The sequence below is a fragment of the Convolutriloba macropyga genome, chromosome 9 (assembly GCF_964194025.1).
Source record: "Convolutriloba macropyga chromosome 9, txConMacr16.3, whole genome shotgun sequence".
Taxonomy (NCBI): Eukaryota; Metazoa; Xenacoelomorpha; order Acoela; family Convolutidae; genus Convolutriloba; species Convolutriloba macropyga.
In genome coordinates this window covers 28,070,208-28,092,531 of record NC_134476.1, presented here as the reverse complement: position 1 = coordinate 28,092,531, position 22,324 = coordinate 28,070,208, and the positions used below count along the sequence as shown (strand labels likewise).

Sequence of the window (22,324 nt, the reverse complement as noted above, 5' to 3'; positions counted from 1 at the left end):
TCAACTAGCAACCCTAGTTGATTGAGGAGGTCGCTTTATTAAATTTTCATACGATTTTGAGCCATTTTCATCAGTTTTCTTCTGTATTACAGACTAAAATAGCCGAAGTCAACACATTGTCATCATTTTCAGATTTGTTATGTGTTGAACCTATCAAACGGTGCAAAAATGTTAACCGTGGGAACATTTTGAGGATTCCTTTGGCGACCCGAGGGTCTGTAGTACGAAACCAAGTCCCAATTGAACCAATTTTGGTTCAGAACAATAGTGGGATCCGCCAATTGGCCAAGACTTGGGTTTTAATTTGCCAAGTCTTAGCCAAGACTTGCGCAAGTCTGACAAATCTAAAACGACTACTGCACTAAATCAGTATTGATACCTCGACTTGCCCAGTACTGATATTGATTTGGCGTTAAAATGAGAGAAACAAATATAGGCAAATATAGGGTTGAGTTATCAATTTAGGCATATCAGCTAGTCTTCAAGTGGTGACATAGAAGTAAGTAAAAATAATGCTCTTTGTATAAAATCAGGGAGAAAAGCAAAAAAAACTTATCTGTGATGAATTGAATATCTATCTGGGCTCTCTATTTGCTGTTTTCCAGATTACCATTTCTTTAAACCAAAAAAACTGCGAGAATCAAAAGAGCACGACTTAAACAGGATTACCCTTTCTATGAGTGCCGGCCTTCGGTTTTTACAAAGCATGGCAAAAATATTAGCATACTGGTTAAGCACATGCGCAAAAGTGGGACTTGACAACCAGCCAACTGAGAAGGTTGCACAGATAAACTGTGAGATGGGCAGCAAAACTTTAAGAGCCATCAATAACTATAACATCATCAACATTGCGTCAAGTCATAATTTTCCAAAAAAGATGGTTAACTTGTAAGAACTTGTAAGTCGAATGGTTAACATGTAAGAACTTGCAAGGCAAATGGCTAACTTGTAAATTTCTTGCAAGTTCGTTCCGGTCGAGCACAACTCTTATTGCTTAACACAATTTAACATTCAGTCATTTACCGTAGAAAGCGCGTGCGAGTTAGTTGCTCTGTTTGGATAATATAACACAATTCAACCTAAGTAGAAAATATGGCTTTTTGAATTTTATCAATTCAAGAGAGTTCTTTTTTCAATTCCATAATAAAAACTGTAGATTTCAATTAGCTTCCTCACGACCGGTTCTTGAAAACTGTTCCCAAAATTTTGACTTCGATTGAATTTTCAAATTCATATGTGAGTATTTTCTCAAAATAATTTAGTGTCCCTTCATTTTTATACCCTTTTTTATAATTTAATTCACACTTTTCCAGATTCTATTTTTTCCAAACATCCGTTTACAGTCATGTCTTGCAACGTTTTATTTACGGTTTAGTTGGTATGTGGGTATGTGTGTGTGCGTGTGTGTATGTGCGTGTGTATGTGCGTGTGTATGTGCGTGTGTATGTGTGCGTGTATGTGTGTGTGCGCGCAGGTGTGTGCGTGCGTGGTGTGTGGTGTGTGTGCTAATGGTTAACTTTGAAACAACTTATAAGTCGAATGGTTAACTTGTAGGAGCCTTGTAAGTCTAATAGTTAACTTGTAAGAACTTGTAAGTCGAATGGTTAAATTGTAAGGACTTGCAAGTCGAATGGTTAACTTGTAAGCACTTGCAACTTTTTGGAAGAAAAACTTGCAAGGCGATGCATCCCCTTGTAAGTTTCTTCCAGAAACTTGCAAATTCTTAGAAGATAATCATTCGGCCTCGACCTAGACAGGATGTTTTGTTTTAAGAATATTGGTGAGTAGGGCCACGATGCAATTCATTAATTCGGTGCACTGTTGTGCACTATAAATCCAAATCACCGCGTTTTATCTTGATTGTGACAACAATGTATCACTTCTGAAAAAAACTTCACTTAGCTATTACATACTTTTCTACTTGCCATCACGTCATAATATTCTAACTTCGGCTTGCTTGGCGTTCACTGCTCCAGCAGCTAAGATAATTTTAAAGGCACAGAGACGTTAATCAAATGTTTTTTGTTTGTGAGTACTTGTCCAAATCAAAAAAGTTTGTAAGCGTGTAGTATGAGATGAAATGTTCGGCCTTATGAGTGCTCGTTAATATACACAATTAAGAAAAATTAGAAAATTTGGAGAGATAAAATTTGTAGTCTATTTGATAGCCGACGAAACCAGATTAGAGCTCTATTAAACAGACATATTAGGATGCATGATATATCAGAAGGTTCTACTTCTTCACACCTCTAATCATTTAACCCCCTATCATTTAACCCCGATTTATTCACCCCTCTATCATTTCATCCCGTCAATTGGCAGTCGATATTAAAGACTTGTTTTGCCATAATTAAGTTGATAAATTAATCCCACGTTCGGTTGTGCTAGTTCTATATCAAGTCCCACGGGCCGCTGAGGCATGACCACGGCCCGCGAGGCATGGCCAAATGATTATATTGCTAATTTACTAATCCTCATTTTATAGAAAGATTAAAATCGGGGTGAAATGATAGAGGGGTTAAAAGATAGAGGGGTTAAATGATACAGGGGTGAATAAATCGGGGTTAAATGAATAGTGGTGAAAAAGCGGGACACCATATCAGAAATGGTAAACTAAAAATCCAGAAATCCTAAACAAAAAATCCAAATCTTTGAAAAAAATATACATTAGGCATGCACTTAAACAACTGGTTTGCTAGTAAAAACGTTATATGGACAGTTGAAAATTTTGCATTATCGAGTGGATTTTGAAGTACTTCAACTAAGTGTTTTGATTGCTATTAGCCTAAATTCCACCAAAACTTTGTTCAGAGTTTTTGACTAATGGCTGCAAAAGTTGCCTAATCAAGTTTTCGCCTAATATCTCATCTCCGTACCGCATGAACTTCACGCTGCGCTCAGGTATGATCGATAAGTTTAATTGAATTTTTTGAGAACTAGGAAACGCAAACTTGGATTACTGCTTTCACAAATTTGGTACGCCTTTCAGCGTCGACTACAGAAGAAAATCGATGATAACGATTTAATTTCCTAATATTCGACAGCAAATCAACTTTCAACATCATAAACTTAAGATTCAACAGAGGGCGTTTATTCGACGATACGGGAGATTAAAATCTCCGCAGATTTTTCTGTTGAACTTCATTTATCGTTTTAATTACGGTAGTTAAGCATGAAACGTAATTGCAACAAAATAACGTAATTTAAATATTTTAAACTATTCATTCACTGCATGCGTTAAAAAGAGGACTGTTTGAGAAGAAAGTTTTATTTAGTTTGTCGATTTCTTTATCATATAAACTATGATGTTAACAAAATGACGTCTTTTAAAATTCAGTACTGTATGAACACTCCTCTCGCATTAATTACTACCAAAACAAAAGATATCTTTTGCGATCTGAACAGCAGTAGATTTCAAATAGTCAGACAAGTTACTGTAAAACTGAGTCAAAATGAGTAAATCTGCAAAATTGATGAACAGTACATGCAGTTCTGAGTTTTGACTGTATAGGTTATGAAAATCGCTGTAATTACATGCCAGCGATCTTTGTAATTCTACAAATTAAACTTGTCATTGTTTCGAATCGGTATGGTAACATTACTCAATCAGTTGGCTAAAAAAATCTGGGCATATTCTTCGCTTATGATAGCTGACAAAAAAACTATCAGAAATTCAATTCAGGTTCATATTAAGGATCATATAATTCAGGATCATATTAAGGATCATATACGATTTCCTTGAATTCATGCAACTTTCATCAATCAATTATCTCGTTTATCAGTTGTCATGAACGTTTTTTCTGCTTTTTCTGTCCTAGAATTCGTGCTGGAGTTTTGTATGATTTCTTCGATTTCATGCAGGGATCATATGTGATTTCCATTAATTGTTCTATGCACGGATTGTACTAGCATATAAGTTATGATTTGTATTCATGTATGATCCTTGTAGGATTACAGGGAAAGATCAGCCCGGGTAGTTAGTTATAGTCGAGATAACGAAAAACCACAGTGTAGGTCGTAGTAACATATGCTCGCTTTGAATAATATAGCAAGCTTCACTACGTAATAGCAAGCTTCAGATCAAGCTATTAAAAAAATGACCATATATAGAATAAAATATTAAAAAGGCTTATTTGCAATTACGAGTGTCTACAGCCCAACATATCAATTAAAAAACTCAAAAAAGCAGAAAGTTGGTAGGTAACTCGATGAAATGAATGAAATAGAAAAGAATTAACTTGATTGGTGAATAATCAGTTTAGCTTGCAACAGTATCTGATTTCTTACTAAGTACATCAACCGATAGCCTTGGAAAAAGATGGTTTTTAAATTTGGTGGAACCAGAAGCCCCGTTAAATTAATGTTCAAATTTGTGGCACAAGACATAACAAAAACGTGGCGCTGGACGTAAATAATTCGGAAACTATAAAAATTGTTTTGTTCATCATATTGTTCAGTAATTTCTACAATTTTTAAAACAATTTAGAAGACAACGAGCAGTAGTATAATATAAACTAAGCCTTGAGCCAAGACTCAAAGAAAAATATATATTTACCGCAATTTGTGAGTTTCTGTTGCTCAAAAAAGAGAAATACTCCGTTTATTGATATTATTCCCTACATTTAAGCTATTTTGTAGGCAATAAAAAACAAAGCCCGCTTAACTTACCGGTTACGAATTGATAAAGAAATTAAAAATTACAAGTCCACACGCAGATTTTGGAATCGCAGATAAAGCATAACTTGCTGGCGGGAGTCAAGCTGAACATATTATTTTTCATACATTAAAAATTAGTCAAAAACCAAGACTAGCTAGAGTAAATTGGGACATGAGCAGAGATCTGGCCATCCACAAAAACCAACATTCGGGTGTAGAAGTGTTGTTTTTTCAGCTTCTTCTGGTTTTTTTGATAGCAATATCATTTCATCCTCCATATGCAGATTAGAATTAGGCCAGATAAAAACGCAAGATTCAAAAAATATGAAAATATTTGTAAAAAAAAACGATTTCATCCACTCAGAGGAAAGAGTGTCCCAGAGATAATTCTGGGGCTGATGAAAACTAAATGAGAAGATAGACTGACTTCAAAGAAAAAGGATTACAAAAATCTATTGGCTATTCAAAATGACAGAATGAAGTACAATTAGCAAAATTTGCAAGTACGAAGATTGATCCAAGGAGTAATTTTGCAAACTCAAAGCAACGTATATCTCTAAGCAAAAGATTGTAAAACCTCAACTTTATCTGTGAAAAAGCACCAAATTCCTCTCTTAGCAATTTTGCTTTTATTTTTCATAGAAAAATCTCGTCCGATTAACTAATTTCATTTTTGCCCAGCATTAATAATTACTTTTTTTGAAAAAAATGATGGCCGTAAATTGTTTTTTAAGGATTAGTCCACTTGTTAGTTGTCGATTTAATTGTTTTCTACTTTTTCTGCTCAATTTCAGTTGGATTTCAGTAAAATTAGGAGAGCGAAAAGAGAAAGCAACGCAAGAGAAGATAACAAGCGCGAATCAAATATCAATTTTTTACACCTATCAATCTAAGCCCATTTAATTTACCCGTAATTTTGAAACACGAGCTACATTATCGTACCACCATGTTATCAAACCCACATGGGAAAAAAATCCCACAAATATTCTCAGTTGCTGGAGAAAAAGCAAATGAGATAATGAGCCTAATTCGGAGAAAACATATTAAAAAAATTGGCTATTCACTATGATAAAATGAGTCACCGTATTCAAAAATTTTTATGTTTTGTGCATTCTCAGCTGGTTTAGAGGCTTCAAGGGTATAATAAGATTAGCAATGTACGAAGGTTGATCCAAAAGGAGTAAGGCCCCATTAACGTTACCGAAAAAAAAGAAGACTAAACGGACTACACTGTTTTTCTTGAAGTTTTCAAACAATAAAAACAAAACTCAAGCTCCCGTAGGAAACAGTATAAAACCAAAATCTCTAGGCCACCATAAAGTTTTGGATTAAAAAAATTCACTTTTCCTGACGTCTCCTTAACTAATCAAGGCTAGTCATAGAAATTTGCGAACTCAAAACACCGCATATCTCTAAGCAATAGATAGCAAAACCTCAAATCGATAATTCTTGCTGCGATCAAAGCTATGGTTGAATTGTGATTTCTGTCGATTTATGAAATGTCTTAAAGAGCCCTAGTCGGCCCAAAACTTAACTTTGTGGCATGAATGGAAATCGGGAAAGTTAACTTGAATTGAAACTATAACAACCCGGTAGGTATTAAAAAAAACGAACGTTTGAATTGCGAATGCGGGATTCGAGATTGGGTTGTTTTAGTTTTTTTTGTTGAAATTAACAACTTCAATTTAATTGATCTTACCTTGTTTTCTGTGCTCTATCTTTTTCTTTGGGAAAATCGACAAAGTAAGTTTTCAGAATATTGAATTAAACTGAATAGGTTATTTATAAAAGCTTGTTGAGAAAAAGCTCAACTAACTGGATTGTAAGCAGAAAAGTATCAAGTGTCGTTTGGGCGAAGGAACATGGCCAACGGAACAAATTCTCAATTAGCTCTTGAAACACGCAAAAGCTAAATAAATTGCGTGCCAAATTGTGTTATCAATAATAAATACACTATGGTCCAGTGGCACGAAAGTAAAACAAAGCTTGAGCGGAAAGGCGCTATAAGATTAATAGATTAATAGCTGGAACATTATACTGCCTAAGGAATAATAATGGGGTAGGGCTGTTACATCACCCCGCTTAGGAAGGACATGTCCTCATGTCCCACTATTCTGTCTCCGAACCCGATGAGGACGATGAGCTCGAAGAACGCGAGCGAGGCTTCCTTTTTATTTTCTTGTTTTGTGGATTATGATTTCCCCGAAGTAATTGAGAACGCAGGGAGCGGAATTCGTTTTGGAGACCTCTGAGGTGACGACAGGTCGTTGAACAGGACTCAGAGGCAGACATAGTGTCCGTATTCACCCCTGCATTGCGGACCTTAGAGGATTTTGGCTTTTTAGGTTGTTTTTTCTCCAGCGTAACAACCTTCGCGGAGAGCAGACGATTTGCCGTCCGAGAATCATCTAGCATTTGATTCAGCTCGGAAATGCGAGTAAATTTTTGTTGTGAGAACTTCCTCGATGTCATAGCCTACAAGTGTAGAGAAACTGCAATCTACTAGGCAAGTGAACAACAGCAACACTTGCTGCACAAAGAGCATCTAAACAAATCACTCAACATCACTGTCTGAATCAAAATAAGCTAAACGGAAAAATCCTGGATGCCGTGCATGATCCGCAACAGCTCTACGCGGTCGTTGAGGAACTGTTGTGGAACCTGAACCACTTTGATTTTCTGACAAAAAAACTGGCGGTGACGGAATGGCGGAACTTGTAGGGTTAGTAGTGTTTTGTAACCTATCAGAGGTAGAAGCCTGTCTTTCAGATAAATCAACCAACACAAGATCATCGTCTTCAGGGACGATGGGTTGAGGACTTGGTCTTACAGTTTGGTTGGAACGATTTCTGCGCAACCGCTGGTCTGATGGTGTAAAAGGTTTAATGCGATCGTAATGAGCAATCTGTTGTTTTTGAGTTTTGACGTCTTGTAGAACAAAATTAATTTGGTTAATAACCTTTTTCACGCAATGAGGTCCAGACCAGAAGCTCTTTAATTTAGGAGTCTGACCCTGTGAGCACACTGGTGAATGAAGAAGCACCAGGTCTCCTTCCTTATACGAAGGACCATGCTTCTTTTTGTCAAAGATAGCTTTTTGTCGGCGCATTTCCCATCCGTTTTTCTGAATTACGGACTCGAAAATGGTGGAAGATTCAACTAAACGTTGAAAAACATAATCCCGATGACCAACAATTGGAGTGGGCAATGTTGGATATAGCATATCAACAGGCATGCGCATTTCTTTCCCAAAAACTAATCGGAAAGGCGATTGACCTGTCGACTCATGAACTGCAGAACGATAGGCCATCATGAAAGATTGAAGATGAACAGACCAAACTTCATGCCGTTCTGCGCAGTACTTTGCCAACCCATCTTCCAAAGTGCGATTTATGCGTTCCACTTTTGCGTTTCCTTGCGGGTGGTAAGGAGTAGATCTTGAGCTGGTTAACTGCAGCTTATTGCACATATCTGCGAAAAGGCGCGATGTGAACTGCGAACCGTTGTCACTGTGAATATATTCAGGTACACCAAATCGGGTGACCCATTGATCTAAGAAAGTGCTACAGATTGTCTCAGCCTTGATGTTCTGTAGGGGTGCAGCCTCGAACCAGCGAGTAAAATGGTCTCCAATCATTAGGATGTATTTATAAAATTTCTCATTCAACCGACTTTCTGGAAGAGGGCCAAGGATATCAACTGACACGCAAAGAAAAGGTTCATAGAATGCCCAGAGCTGCATTTCTTGCTGATGTGATTGTTTGGGATTCTTTCGTTTTTGACAAGTTGCACAACCTGAGATCCAGGAGTCCACATCATTTTTCAATCCTGGCCAGTAAAATCGCTGACGTACCCGATCAAGAGTTTTCTTATTGCCTAAATGTCCTGAAGCAGGTGAATCATGCAACTGAAGAAGAACTTTTTGAACCTGGTTAAGTGGAACGCAACACTGATGGAAAAGTGTAGATCCATCCAGTTGTTGAAATAGCCGGTACAAAACACCATCAATAATTTTCAATGTCTCGAATTGCTGCCAGTAACACTGCAAAGCAGATGGTCTACCAAACATTAAGGATCGAGGTGGTTTCTCACCTGTTCGACACCATGATTTGACTACAGACAGAGTTTTATCCTGATCTTGCGTTTCTGAAAAGTGCGGAGACGAAGAAACAGATGTGACAGAAGTAGCAGATAAATTCAAAGGTGGTAATCTGGAAAGAGCATCAGCATTTGCAATAGTTTTTCCAGGCCGATGGACAATTTCAAAATTGAACATACTTAATTTTTCTAGCCAACGCGCTACTATTGCATCAGGCTCTTTGAACGAATAGAGCCAAACGAGGGCGCGATGGTCAGTAATTATCTGAAATTTTTGCCCAAGAAGAAATTCTTTGAAGTATGATGTGAAGAACACCACAGCAAAGAGTTCACGTTTCGTAGCCGAGTAGTTTCTTTGACCTTTTTGCAGCACTTTGCTAGCATATGCAATAACCTTTTCACCATTTTTCTGTTTTTGAGATAGCACTGCGCCAATTCCAGTAAGCGATGCGTCAGTACAAAGAACGAATTGATCCTTTTCATTTGGAAAACCTAAGATTGGAGCGGATACTAGCGCTGTTTTCAATTTCTCGAAAGCTTTTTGGCAGTCTGCTGTCCAATGGAACGTTGTTGTTTTATTCATCAATTGGTACAGAGGGTTCGCAATCAAACCAAAATTGAGAACAAACTTTCTATAGAAGCCAACAAGGCCCATGAACGATCTTAACTGACGAATAGTTTGTGGAACTGGGTATTTCTCCACAGCTGCTATTTTAGCAGGATCAGTGTGTATCCCGTCAGCAGAGACTACATGACCCAGAAATACTAACTTCGTTTGGAATAAGGAACATTTGGCAGGTGAAATTTTCAAATTTGCTTCCCGTATGCGTTGGAACACAAGTTGAAGACGATGTATGTGTTCCTCGAAAGAACGACCAAAGACTATAATATCATCAAGATAAACCAGGACAATTTCATATGTCAACCCTGATAAAACAATTTCCATTAGTCTTTGAAATGCTCCAGGGGCATTGCAAAGACCCATTGGCATCCGTTTCCACTGATACAGTCCAAACGGCGTAATGAAAGAAGTAAGGTGTCGATCTTCTTCATCAATCTCCATTTGATGAAATCCACTGCAAAGGTCGAGGCTAGAGAAGAAAATGCTTCCCTCGAGATTATTTAGAATATCTGATATGCGCGGAAGAGGCCACGATGTTTTGACTGTTTGGGCATTTAGTTTCCGATAGTCAATAACAAGACGATATGACCCGTCACGTTTCGGAACTAACACGGTTGGAGCTGCCCACTCGGAATGAGTAGGAGATATGAGATCTTTTTCTTGGAGTTTGGTTATCTTATCCTTGAGATCTTTTCTTTTAGAAGGATTCATTGATCTGTATGGCACTCGGCTAGGCTGGGCGTCATCTTTCAACTGAATACGCAGTTTATGCAAATTACATGAGCCTAGATCCCATTTGTCGGTAGCAAACACGTCTGCAAACTGCTTGAGTAGACTAAAAGCGTCCTTTTGTTGTTTTTTAGTGAGAGTGCTGAACTTTGATTTAAACAACTGCATCAAAGTTTCAGCTGAATTGATGTCAACAGCATTGAAACCAACAGTTTGAAGGACAGTCTCGTTGTATGGTAAGATTTGCGCAATAGTTTGCGAAGGATATAAAGTTACGGAATTACAAGTAGGGTTAAGTACTCTTAGCCAAAATTCATTTTGAGAAACTGTTACAAGAGACGAGGCCACTAAAAGGGAGTTTAAACTGGTGAAACCTACGTGGGGCTCAACCAAACCCACAGTCGCGTCAGACGAAGTACGCGAACTGCTTGAAGAAAACTTATGCGCATGATGTGACTTTAGATTACATTTTACGAGTGCTTCACTTCGAGGTGGAATAAGGAAACGCGAAGTTACAGAACAAAGCGAAGTCTCAGTTGTCGGAGAATTATCCTCAAACCACTGAGACAACGGACTGATACATTCCAGTACTGCGTCACCTACATCTAATAAACCCCGAGAGAAGTCTACTGCACATTTTTGTTTGTGTAGGAGATCAAAACCGACCACACAAGGAACACTGAGGTGGGCACAAATGTAAAATTTGAAAGAAAACATGGGACCATTTTTAAACCAACGACATGGAAGCAAGCACATACCCTTAAATTGAAGCATAGAGCCATTTATGGCGGATGCTTGGATATCAGATGCTTCCAATGTAAGCGAAGGGCTAAAGTTGCTGAACTTGCCAAAAACATCGGCACGAATTACACTAATTGAAGCACCTGAATCAATCAGGGCAGGCAGTATATTATCGGCGATTATTATTTTGGAAAGAAGCGACTGTATGCCAAAAATACGCTTGTTTTGTGCCATGGGTTATTAAAAATGGAGAACAAACTCTTTCAAGGTGGACTATGGCGATAGAAGAAGCTATCGGTTAGAGTATGGTTTTGACTCTGGGCAATTACGTCGCTGATGTTGAGAAGAACCACAGTTCCAACAATTTTTGCAATTATTTTTAGTATGACCTTTACGATTACAACCATAACAAATAGTTGGTCCGGTGAACCTGACTTTTCTTTCATTACTGATTGAACGACTGTGTGAATTGTCAAGAAACGTTTTTCGCGGAGAGGAAGATTGACGACGTTCTCCGTGTTGCGATGGGCTACGAGAGAAAGTAGGTGACTTGCGTTTGTTAAACGGAGACAATCTGTAAGGAGAGTTGCTCCTGCGACCCGATTTTTTGTTCATCGGACGAGAACGTGGTTGGTAACTAACTTGTCCGGCCATGAGTTTATCAACTTTACGCGAAAGTGCTTCAATGGAACTCACAGAAGTAGATGAAGGCGCAGTCTCATTTGCATTTGCTTCAAGACGGTAAATTGCGTCGAAGTGGAGTGCTGATTCTAAGGCCGCGTTAATGTCAGCCGGCTTGTTCTTTCTTAACTCTACCCTTACATGAATATTGTGAAGGCCATCAATGAAAGATTGAAGCACAATATGGTCTCTGATTGCCTGCGTGTCTTGGGGATAAGCCTTATTAGCTAGAAGTTTGAGCTCAGCTAAAAATTCACTTACTTTTTCGGACTCGCCTTGAATACGTTTTGCAAGGGATGACCGAAAAAATTCAGGAGGTTCCTGATATTGGCGCAAAAATTGCTTTTTAAGCTCTGAATAATCATTTTTTGTTGCGTCATCTAATGACTGATAAAATTCGATAGCACTGCCTCGTAAGCGCAAGGGAAAAATAGTATGACGCTTATCAATGTAAACCTGTTGACCAGCGCTGTCGTGTTGCGGAGTTCCATCACTATTGAATGCTTTTTTAGCCAATTTTGTAACGAACTCAAGAGTTCGAATTGTGTTATATAGGCCTGAATATCACTTGTTCCGTTAAAAGGCTCCGGTAGAAGAAGTTTAGCTTCCAGAGCTGCGTCAGCCATTTGTTATTAATTACATGGAAATAAAAAATGCTGCACAAAGTTCCAACCTTGCGATTGGACCGGCAAGTCAGATATCGGTTGTTCAAAATTGTGGGGACCAGAAAAAGCTGGCCTCTAAGAGATAACAGAAAAGAACGCAGAGACTTTTTTTTTAACTTAGGATTTCAGGTCTCTCGTCTTAAGTTATGTATCGTTGAGGTTGCCGTAGCAGCCGCCGAAACCTCCCTTGCTAAGCCCCTTAGTCTTACTACGTGGGACCTACAAACACTGGGAATGTAGAAGCTGCGGAAGCAAGGAGCGTCTATTTTCCGATAAATCGGATAACGCTTGAGAAGCCTCTGAAATCAGTACCTATTTGTCAAAGCGTTCTAAAGTTAAAGGCAATTATTGCTCATCTAAGAAAAAGAACAACCGTTATCTGTCAAGCAGATCACAAAAACGACCGAATATTTGAGTTATTTTTCTCTTTTTTTTTTTTTTTTTTTTTTGAAAAGAAGGTAAAGAAAAAGCAGATGTTCCTGAAAATTGCAGGATAGCTTATTTTGGAAAAAAAATCCCGAACCTGTCAACAATATAACAACCCGGTAGGTATTAAAAAAAACGAACGTTTGAATTGCGAATGCGGGATTCGAGATTGGGTTGTTTTAGTTTTTTTTGTTGAAATTAACAACTTCAATTTAATTGATCTTACCTTGTTTTCTGTGCTCTATCTTTTTCTTTGGGAAAATCGACAAAGTAAGTTTTCAGAATATTGAATTAAACTGAATAGGTTATTTATAAAAGCTTGTTGAGAAATAGCTCAACTAACTGGATTGTAAGCAGAAAAGTATCAAGTGTCGTTTGGGCGAAGGAACATGGCCAACGGAACAAATTCTCAATTAGCCCTTGAAACACGCAAAAGCTAAATAAATTGCGTGCCAAATTGTGTTATCAATAATAAATACACTATGGTCCAGTGGCACGAAAGTAAAACAAAGCTTGAGCGGAAAGGCGCTATAAGATTAATAGATTAATAGCTGGAACATTATACTGCCTAAGGAATAATAATGGGGTAGGGCTGTTACAAAACAATCAAAGTTTAATTTCAAAGGCACTTGATTTCTGACAAATTATTACAACCAATACCCTTCAATGTCAATGGTTTTAAATGAACAGACATCGGTGAAAACTTGTCTGCAATGATAGCGCTACAATGATGTTGGCAGTAAAATTTTGATGTTGTGTAATCCTTATTTTAGATTGTGACTTTTTGGTTGATCTAGCTGCCTGATTAATTTCTAAAAACTGTAAAATCTTTCAAATTGATTTTCACAATACGGCGTGTATTCAAAAACTCGATTTATATCCGCTTTCTTGGAATAATTTGCCCTGGCTGCATTTAAAATATGCGCTATCCCATAGTAGTAGCCAATGTTTTTGCAAACCAAGGTACAGTTTTGGGTTAACAATTTTTTATCATAAGATGTTTGCGTATGGAAGTTTTGCTTTTTGAGCAAATTATCACAAAACTTTTGCTGCCTTTTCGTCGAAGGTGTCCCATTCTTTCACCCCTATTCATTTAACCCTCTATCATTTAACCCCGATTTATTCACCCCTGTATCATTTAACCCCTCTATCTTTTAACCCCACTATCATTTCACCCCGATTTTAATCCCTATAAAATAAGGATTATTAAATTAGCAATAAAATCATTTGGCCATGCCTCGCGGGCCAGGGCCATGCCTCAGCGGCCCGTGGGACTTGATATGAAACTATCACAACCGAACGTGGGATTAATCTATCCACTTAATTATGACAAAACATGCCTTTAAAGTCGACTGCTAATTAGCGGGATGAAATGATAGAGGGGTGAAGTGATAGCGGGGTTAAATGATAGAGGGGTGAATAAATCGGGGTTAAATGACAGGGGGTTAAATGAATAGGGGTGAAATGAAGTAGAACCTCGTCGAAATAATCATGGTAAACATCATGGCGAGACAAAAGTTGATTTGTATTTTAGCGCTTTTTTTGCCTATGTGATTCGATTATTTTGTCACCTATTCGATTATTTTGCCAAAGTTTTTAATTGTTTTGCCTTGAAATATTATTTGTTGCCTTGCCGTTCTCCAGAGCCTCCTTAAATAAACTTTTAATGGTCGTCTTTTCCGGTTGATGGCTTTTGTATTAATTGTAGACTTCGACTTCAATTCTTACGAGAACTTCAAACGTCATTCAATCAGAGTAAAAACAAAATATGGATCATTTTGAACATACTTGAATAACACCTTTTTGTTTTCGTGAAAATTCAGTTAATTTAAAAGTAGTTCTTACAATTGAACAGCTATTTTCAATTACGTTGAATAGTTCGCTCACATGTAAATAAATATGTACAGACCATATACAGACCAGACAGGTAAAAGTAATTGTTTCAGACAGCAAATATTTTCTAGCGTTAGCTGTTTATCATGCAGTCATTTTGGATTTTTTCTCTTTGTTCTCCTTAGGAGGTGCGTGTAATTAGCATCCCGTACCTAACGCTCAGAGAACATCAGTACTGATTCAGAGCGCTTTCAGGAAAATTTTGATTTTCACTGCTGATTAAGAACGATTTCAGAATAGTTTCTGTATCGATTCTGAAACCTTTCTGAATCAGAGCAAAGTTCAGAATCAGTGTTCTCTGAATTTCCTGAATCAGAGAAAAAAATAGAGAGCGTTTCTGAATTGTCTCGGAATCAGAATGGAAATTTTTCTAAGCCCGAATAAGAGACAAAAATAAACTTTCCATCAGTTTTTTAACGGTTTTTATTGGCTTTTGGAAATGCCAGCACCCCTAGCCGGAAAAAAACATCTTTGCTCGTATATTAAAACAAATTGATATTGACTCTTTGCAAAGTTCCTGGCTCATTGCAATTCTTGGTTTAGAACCGACTGGGTCTTAGGATTATGCAAAGTGTGAATCTGCAAAAGATTTGGTCAAAATATGTTTCTTTGAATGTGTTTCATTCTCATTTTGTGAAGAAGTTGCAATTTTCTTTATAATTTACTAACATGCTTTACCAGTTTTCCTATAGTTTATTTCAGTGACTTCGCCACTGCCTGTCCCCAGAAAACATACTTGAAAATCTCCAAAAGTCAGTTTTTAACGTAACTAAGGAAAATTTCCGACAACCTATATTAAAAACTTCTTCAATTTCTAAAGGTATTGTACAAATTTATTTTTGTAAGGTACTCAGAGCAAAAGCAGTGACAAAAACTAGCTTGGCGTACGAAGGAAAAATTTTGAATTTTCCCTAATTCGAGCAAAAACAGACTCTGAATAAGAGCCTGATTCAGAGTCTGAATTAGAGTCAGGATCAGAGAAAAATCAGAGTCTGAATCAGATCTTCGGAACTTGATTCAGAGTCTGAATAAAAAACTCAGGGCAAAATGTGACCTAAATCAGACTCTGAATCAGTACTGATAACGTTCCGAATTTCGTTCTGATTCGGTTTTGAGTTTGACTTAGCGCTAGTCGTTCTGGTAAACTTAGCAATAGGGTAGTTTAAAGTTGGCATTGGGTAAAATGGCAGTTGGGTGCCAGACATTGGAGAAAATGGATTTGGGCAAAATGTACTGTCTTCCATATTTCTACTTAATAGTTTACTTCTGCTATGTCGACGTGTAGTAAAAAATTGAATCGCTTTGAGACGTGAACTGCTGCTGAGTGATTTCAAAAATTAAATTAACTGTAAAAAAGTAAGTTTTTTTTTAAAAAAGTATATTTTTATTTAAATAATTTAATATCCAATGTCACTGCACTGCAACTATGGGGAGGGGTGTAAAAGGTTTTTTTTTGGCGGTGCAGAAAGTTAACGGTTTTTTGTTTAAGTACAAAAAACTTCCACTAAGACATCGTGATTTTTTAAGGAAAAATACTTATGCTAACAGCAAAACAAAAGAAACTTTGCTACTCTAAATTGGTTTGATAAAAGGCAGTCGGTAAACAAAAAGATTAAAAAAAATTCTAGCAATCAAATAAAGGCAGATAAATTCATCTCACGACACCATGACCTGCGAAAAATAAACAATCAGTCTGTCATAAAATATTCGTTAAAATTTCCCTTTAATTAAAAACGCCGATTTACATTTGAGTTTCTTTACGAATCGTAAAATACGAGCTTTTTTACGGATATTTTTCGTTTGTGCCCCACTAGCTTAGTGGCTGCCTATCATTTGCGCCCCCAGGCGCACCCGTCATATTTTTACATATTTAATTACTACGTAGCGGCACGTGCTCTGTAACTGGGGGTACATAGCGTACTGCGGACACAAACGGAAAAGAGCTCTTTTTACTAATCATTTTGCTATAGCAACACAAAATTAAAATTGAGGGAAAACTCTGGGGAGTCGAACAAGATGGATCCTAATGTGATTGACAAAATTAAAATAACTTTAAACCTTATATTATTCAATTGTATTATAACTTGGTTAAAATAACCCAAACATAGAGTAGTTCAAAAAAACGCGGAACAGTTCTGCCATATTTGTTTGTCCGCTTTTATTTGTTTGTTCGCAAAAATATATAGAGCTCTGATTAAACTATAGAAAATAATGTAAAAATAAATCTCAATACCGTACTATAATGATGGACATCATTGAGTACATGATGTTTGCGTTTTGCGTTTTGAGTACAAAAAAATACAAAACCATTTAGAACCAGTAGAATATCTGATCAACTTTAAAAACTATTAGAGAAACCAAATGAGAATGATGGTGCAAAAATAATCGTTTATCAGAATTTAAATGCTTCCTTTGAACTTCCGTTTGCTTATTACAATTGCTTATAAAATGATGCAACTCAGATTCCCATAAATTTTACTCATGACATTGAATGAAAATTGTTACTCACACGTGCCTATTTTCTACACAATAAATTTACAAACAATCATTTTCGTTGTAAGAAAAACTAATATACGATTTCAAAAGTTACATGATAAACGACAGAAAGTAATTATTTTGATCAGTTTATAAATCAAGGCTCACACTGCTGTTTGCAAAAGCTCTTTAACATTATAGTATTAATGTGGAACAAAAACTGTGCGTTTTGCCACCGGAGTTAACGTTCAAAAATATTAAAACTGATTACGAGTATTGTCTCTGCGAACCTAGGCCAATAATGCATACATTTGTTTCTTATAATAATTTCACAAAAGCACTTTAGATTGTCAATTAAAGGCGGAAAATTTTAAATTGGAAAACGATATTATTAATAAAAGCTCTTAAAATATGAAAAAAAAATATGAAATTGTTGAAATTGACCCAAATTTCAGTTTTCTGGATAAAAATGCACATCTTCAATAATAGGCGTCCCTCTCTAATAACTCAGTTGAAAAATAATAGGACCAGTCAATTAAAAGTTTACAAATAAGAAAGCATTAAAAAAATAGATTTAAAGCGAAAGATTTGAAAAAAAAAACATCGCTTTCAAGAATAGATTTGAAAAAAATCGCTTGATACCATTATGTCTCTTTCGAGAAACAATGAAAACAATCACCACAGATATTGAGGGACAGGAGAACGAATGTAACTAAATAAAGGGCAGAAGTTTCTTAGAAAAATGTTTTGATCACACCTCTAACCAAATACTGTCTAAGTGGAATAACCATTAGGTGAGGATTGATTGAGCATAGTACCAACAACTGGTACTATGCAGCAATAGAACATGTCTTCTGCTAAACTTTCTTTCTTCCAAATAAGGACCCAAATAGCAGGTAAAGTGCTGCAATTTGACATCTCATTGACAAAAAACGTTCAATAAAGCAAACAAATACTAAGAAATAAGAGAAACCCACAGAAATTGATTGCATTGTTTGAAAAATTTTGAGTTCAGTAGTAGTAAGTCTGTGAATATAAGGATGCTTGTTGAAAAGTCTGGGCTTCTTTTATTTGCTGTGAAATAAAAACTATGGAGTTAAAAGAAACTCTTTTTCTCTAGTCTTCTTTTGGAAATCACACTCAACTGTTCATGAAGGGTACAATAATAAAAAGGATGCACTGGAGAAAATTTTAGATTAGCTGCAGATACGTTTAACCACAAAAAAATGTTAGATTGTTTCCTTTCTTTCAAAAAGAGTAACTTGCTATAAAAAAACTGAAAATCTGAAATGTCATTCAGTTTAGACACAATCAATGAGCTCTATTTTCTATTTATGTTTCCCATTTGTACGGTCTGACTGTAGACGAGAGTTACTCGAGTCTCGCCGTAGCGTATCTTAGCTTCAATTTACCACAATTCTGATGATAGTCATCAAAAAATTCAACATCAGAGAAATCCTGACAATTCACATTGTTTCGCCGCTATGCGAAGTTTTTTTGTTTCGACACCACTTGTGGGGGGAAGAACTATATACTCAAATGGGTTTTTTTGTTCAGACAATTTTGGCCGATCGATATTTTCATCACAGAGAAAAGTGAGTGGTATCATTAAAAATCATGTCCAGTGTATAATTGTAAACTCAAATAATTTTTTTGAATTTACTTTTTCCGAAGAGTTATCAAGGATTGAAGTTTTGTATGAACACGAGATATTTTGTTCACTTTTAGTGTAATTTTTCTTCAAATTAAGTTATTTTTATAAAAGTATTAATTCAAAAATGCATTTCGGCCACAAATTGAATCAATTATGAGTTCCTAATAGACGAAAGACGATAAAAAGACTAGTTCTGGTCTCCTAGGGAATTTCACTATCAAAAAATTCGAATTCTATTTGAGATCTCTTTTTTTAGAAAACTTTTCATTTTTTGTTTTCTTGATTCCCTTAGAGATTAGTTCTTTTTCATATAAAAGTTACGTTAATTACATACCTGATCTAGTCTAAAGAATCCCAATGAACAAAATAATTCGTTTTCAAGGAACCGCTTCTGTTTTTTTGGCTTTGACTCTGAGTCTTTGCTATTTTAAATGAAATTTCGATTTTCTTTTTAAAGTTTTACTAAATTTTTGGGTCCTATGGCATAGACTACTGGCATATTCATTTACTAAATGTGCAATAAGTTTTGTGATGAGCATTATGTGGAACTATTTAGGGTTTTGAGTGGACAGCTAATGGCTGTTAAGACTTTAAAATTGGTTTTCCGAGAAACTTTTTTATTAATAACCGATCATAAACTTATTTTCGTGAATTCTAAGTCAGTCACAGTAATGGCAGGACCCCCTTCCTTTTTAATGCAACCAAGAATAATCTGGTTAGCGGTTTTATCTTTTAACTTTTCTTTATATGGCTTCAACTCCTGAAGATTTAAAAAAATTGGATATTTTTGATTTATTGGTTCCTCTTGAAATCTTATCACATTATCCTGATATTTATATCCTCTCATTGGCTGAGAGAGGACCTTTAATGAATCCTAGATAAAAATTTCAGAGAATAAATTATGGTTTAAATGGCTTCGACACTTTCTTCTCGCACTTTTTTTACAGAATTTTTGCTTGTATTTGTTGTTGTTTGCATAGTCATAGGACTTCTCGTGATGTCTGCTTGATTACCTATGCATGACAAATATTTTTGTCCTCCAATCAAGTTATAACTGAGCGTATTTACTGTCTTCTGTTGAAAGCTATTGAACTTAATGTCTGTTAAGACTTTAAAAAAAGACTTTTCATGAAATTTTTCTAACATTAATCAATATTAAACTTAATTTTGTGAACTGTAGGTCAGTTTTAGTAATGAAGGAAGCCTTTTGTTCTAAATCAGCCAAAAGTACCCTAGTTAGTGGTTTTATCTTCTAACTATTGGTTTTATGACTTCGACGCACCAGTTCTCATATTATTTTTTAAAATTTTAGAAAATTTTTTTTTGTAATAATGATTTCGTTTGAAATCTTAACACGTTGCCTTAAATTTGATATTTGCATTTACTTAGAGAAGAAGTTCATTGGATCACAGTTTTCAGAGATAAGATTATAATTTAAATGGCTTCGTCACTTTCTTCTCGCACATTTCTACATTAATTTTGGGCTTTGACTGTATTTGTTGTTGTTTTCCTAGTCATTGACTTATTTTTAGTGTTTTGTTGGTTACTTATGAATAACAGAGATCCCTGCCTTCTCATCGACTTATAACTCAGCGTCTTTTTTAGGTTCCGTTGACAGCTATCGAATTTAATGGCGTTGATACTATGGTTTTCTCAAAACTTTCGTGGTTTTAATTTATTTTTTCTTGTTTGTCGATTTATTGGAGTCGAAATGTTAAACAGAAGACTCCAAATGCTGAAATGAATTAAAAGTAGAACAATTTTTTTAACTTATTTTTTAATGGCTTCGACACTTTTTCTCGCTCAATTTTTTTTGAACTTGCTGTTTTTGCCTGTTTCCTTTACTCTTTATGTAGCCGTAAAATGCTGACCGGTCTCATAAGCTTGTAATTTAGGGTTGGATGAACAATTTTACCGGAAGCAGTCAGTTTATAGCGAACATTCTCAACGAATTTTTTAACTTTTCAGTTTTTATTGTTTTTTTTTGTCAATTTGTAGCTTATTCTCATCATTGAGAGGTCAAAGGTTGTTGTGGTTTTTTTCTCGTAATCTTTATACTGGCAGATCTTTTCGTAACAAGGCATGGCATTATTTAATTCAATTATCAGTTGGTTGTGTAACGATTTTTTTAAACTCAAACATCTATTTTCATAAGAGAAAAATGTAAGTCAAAAGACAGTTAAGTCAAAAATGTAGATGAGCGCGGGTCGGAACATCACTTGCAAACGCACATTAATGAGCCCCCTTGTTACATTATAACCTGAAAATTGTTCTGAGTTATCATTATTTGTGTTATAATTGTTTGTAGTAAAAGCGAAGGGCATGAATGTTTTCCCCATCAATTTTTACAGACTCATCCGTTTCTGCTTTCATATATACCCTAGTCAGTTTCAAATTGTTATCACACAAAATTATGCAGTTTTGAGCCTCGTGCTTGCTGATATTAGTTAAAAAGCGCACGTAATAATTTCCCCCAAGTATTGATATATATATTGGAATAAACGATCTCAATCAGAAATATTATTAGTTTTCAGGTACGCACTTGACGTGATGAAAAAAGCAGATCAGAATTGATACTTCAAAAATGAAACTAACTGCGCCAATGCAGCTAACGTGTACCTGTTGGCCAAAACAGCTCTGTTTGATATTGATAACTATCCGTGATGTTGTACAGCATTAAATAAACCAAAATATTCAAACCAAAAGTTTTCAAATCAATTATACAGGCCAAAAACTGTGTAATTTACTCAAAAGAACATTATGTACAGGTAATTGTTTATTCCAAATCTTTATCGCATGAAGTAATTATTGAGTTCAGCTGGGGTTGATAATTATACATATCAAGGGGGAGGGGGTAGATTTAAAGAGCCTCGAACTCAATTCGAAGTCTGATTATTTGACGACGTTGTCTTTTAAAATCCAATCCTTTGATATCATGCAGTTTTGAAAAGCAATGTTAAACGGGGCCACAATCAAATTATGAACATCATTTTATAAAGATGAACAGTCAATAAATAAATGTACTAAATATAAAATGGTTCGTTATAGAAGGTTTAAAGTCCTTAATAACGCCCTGACAAATCGTGACGAGGTCACAAATTTGAATTAAGGTAGGGGTGGGGGGGGGGGGGGGGGGGTGGCTAATTTGAAGACCAAGAGGGGGAGTTAAATTTTGGGACGAGAGGGGGAGGGAATAATTCGAGGAGTGCAAAAGCAATATTTATTATACAAGATGCAACTTAATTAGTAAAGAGATGTAAGTCTTTTGGTTTAGTTGTTATTCTTTTGTCAGTTTCAGAGCTGTTAGGCAGAAGAGCGAAAGAATCGGGAAACACTATAAGCTGAAGAGCGAAAACAAAAGAACTTAGAACTTGACAAAGTGACTGTGTTACAGATTTGTGACCGAGTGAAAGTTAGAGAACGCGAGAGAAATTCGTAGAGTCAACATGTCAAGATAAGCATTCTCACTACAGTCCAGGAGGGCACTGAACCCAAGCGTATAAGAACATTTTCACATACTTACTATAACTTCAGAAAAGAGGGCGAAAGAAAGGAATTTATTAACAGCTTTCATTTCTATTCCCGAATGCGAGATAGATTCCTATAAGCGCGTGTCGGGAACCGTACTGAATTTTTATTCCTTAGTGACTATATAGTCAAGAGGTGCAAGGCATATTGGCCGAC

General features: G+C 36.1%; 2 protein-coding genes across 5 annotated transcripts in view; both read right to left on the bottom strand.

Moving 5' to 3' along the window:
- LOC142345707 (uncharacterized) overlaps positions 1–22,324 on the bottom strand; it is a 577,332-nt gene that overhangs the window by 151,950 nt on the left and 403,058 nt on the right. The gene's annotated exons all lie outside the window — the stretch shown is intronic.
- The window catches only part of LOC142345706 (uncharacterized), a 64,024-nt gene that overhangs the window by 35,528 nt on the left and 6,172 nt on the right, over positions 1–22,324 (bottom strand). Inside the window, exon 1 of one of the 3 annotated variants that reach the window (XM_075397957.1) lies at positions 21,260–22,091. The exons of 1 other annotated variant lie outside the window; for it this stretch is intronic. In XM_075397957.1, coding sequence (XP_075254072.1) covers positions 21,260–21,317 — 58 coding nt within the window. In that variant the 5' untranslated portion in view covers positions 21,318–22,091. Of the gene's footprint in view, positions 1–21,235; positions 22,092–22,324 lie in introns of those variants that run through there. One more of the 3 variants, XM_075397961.1, reaches the window with a different exon arrangement.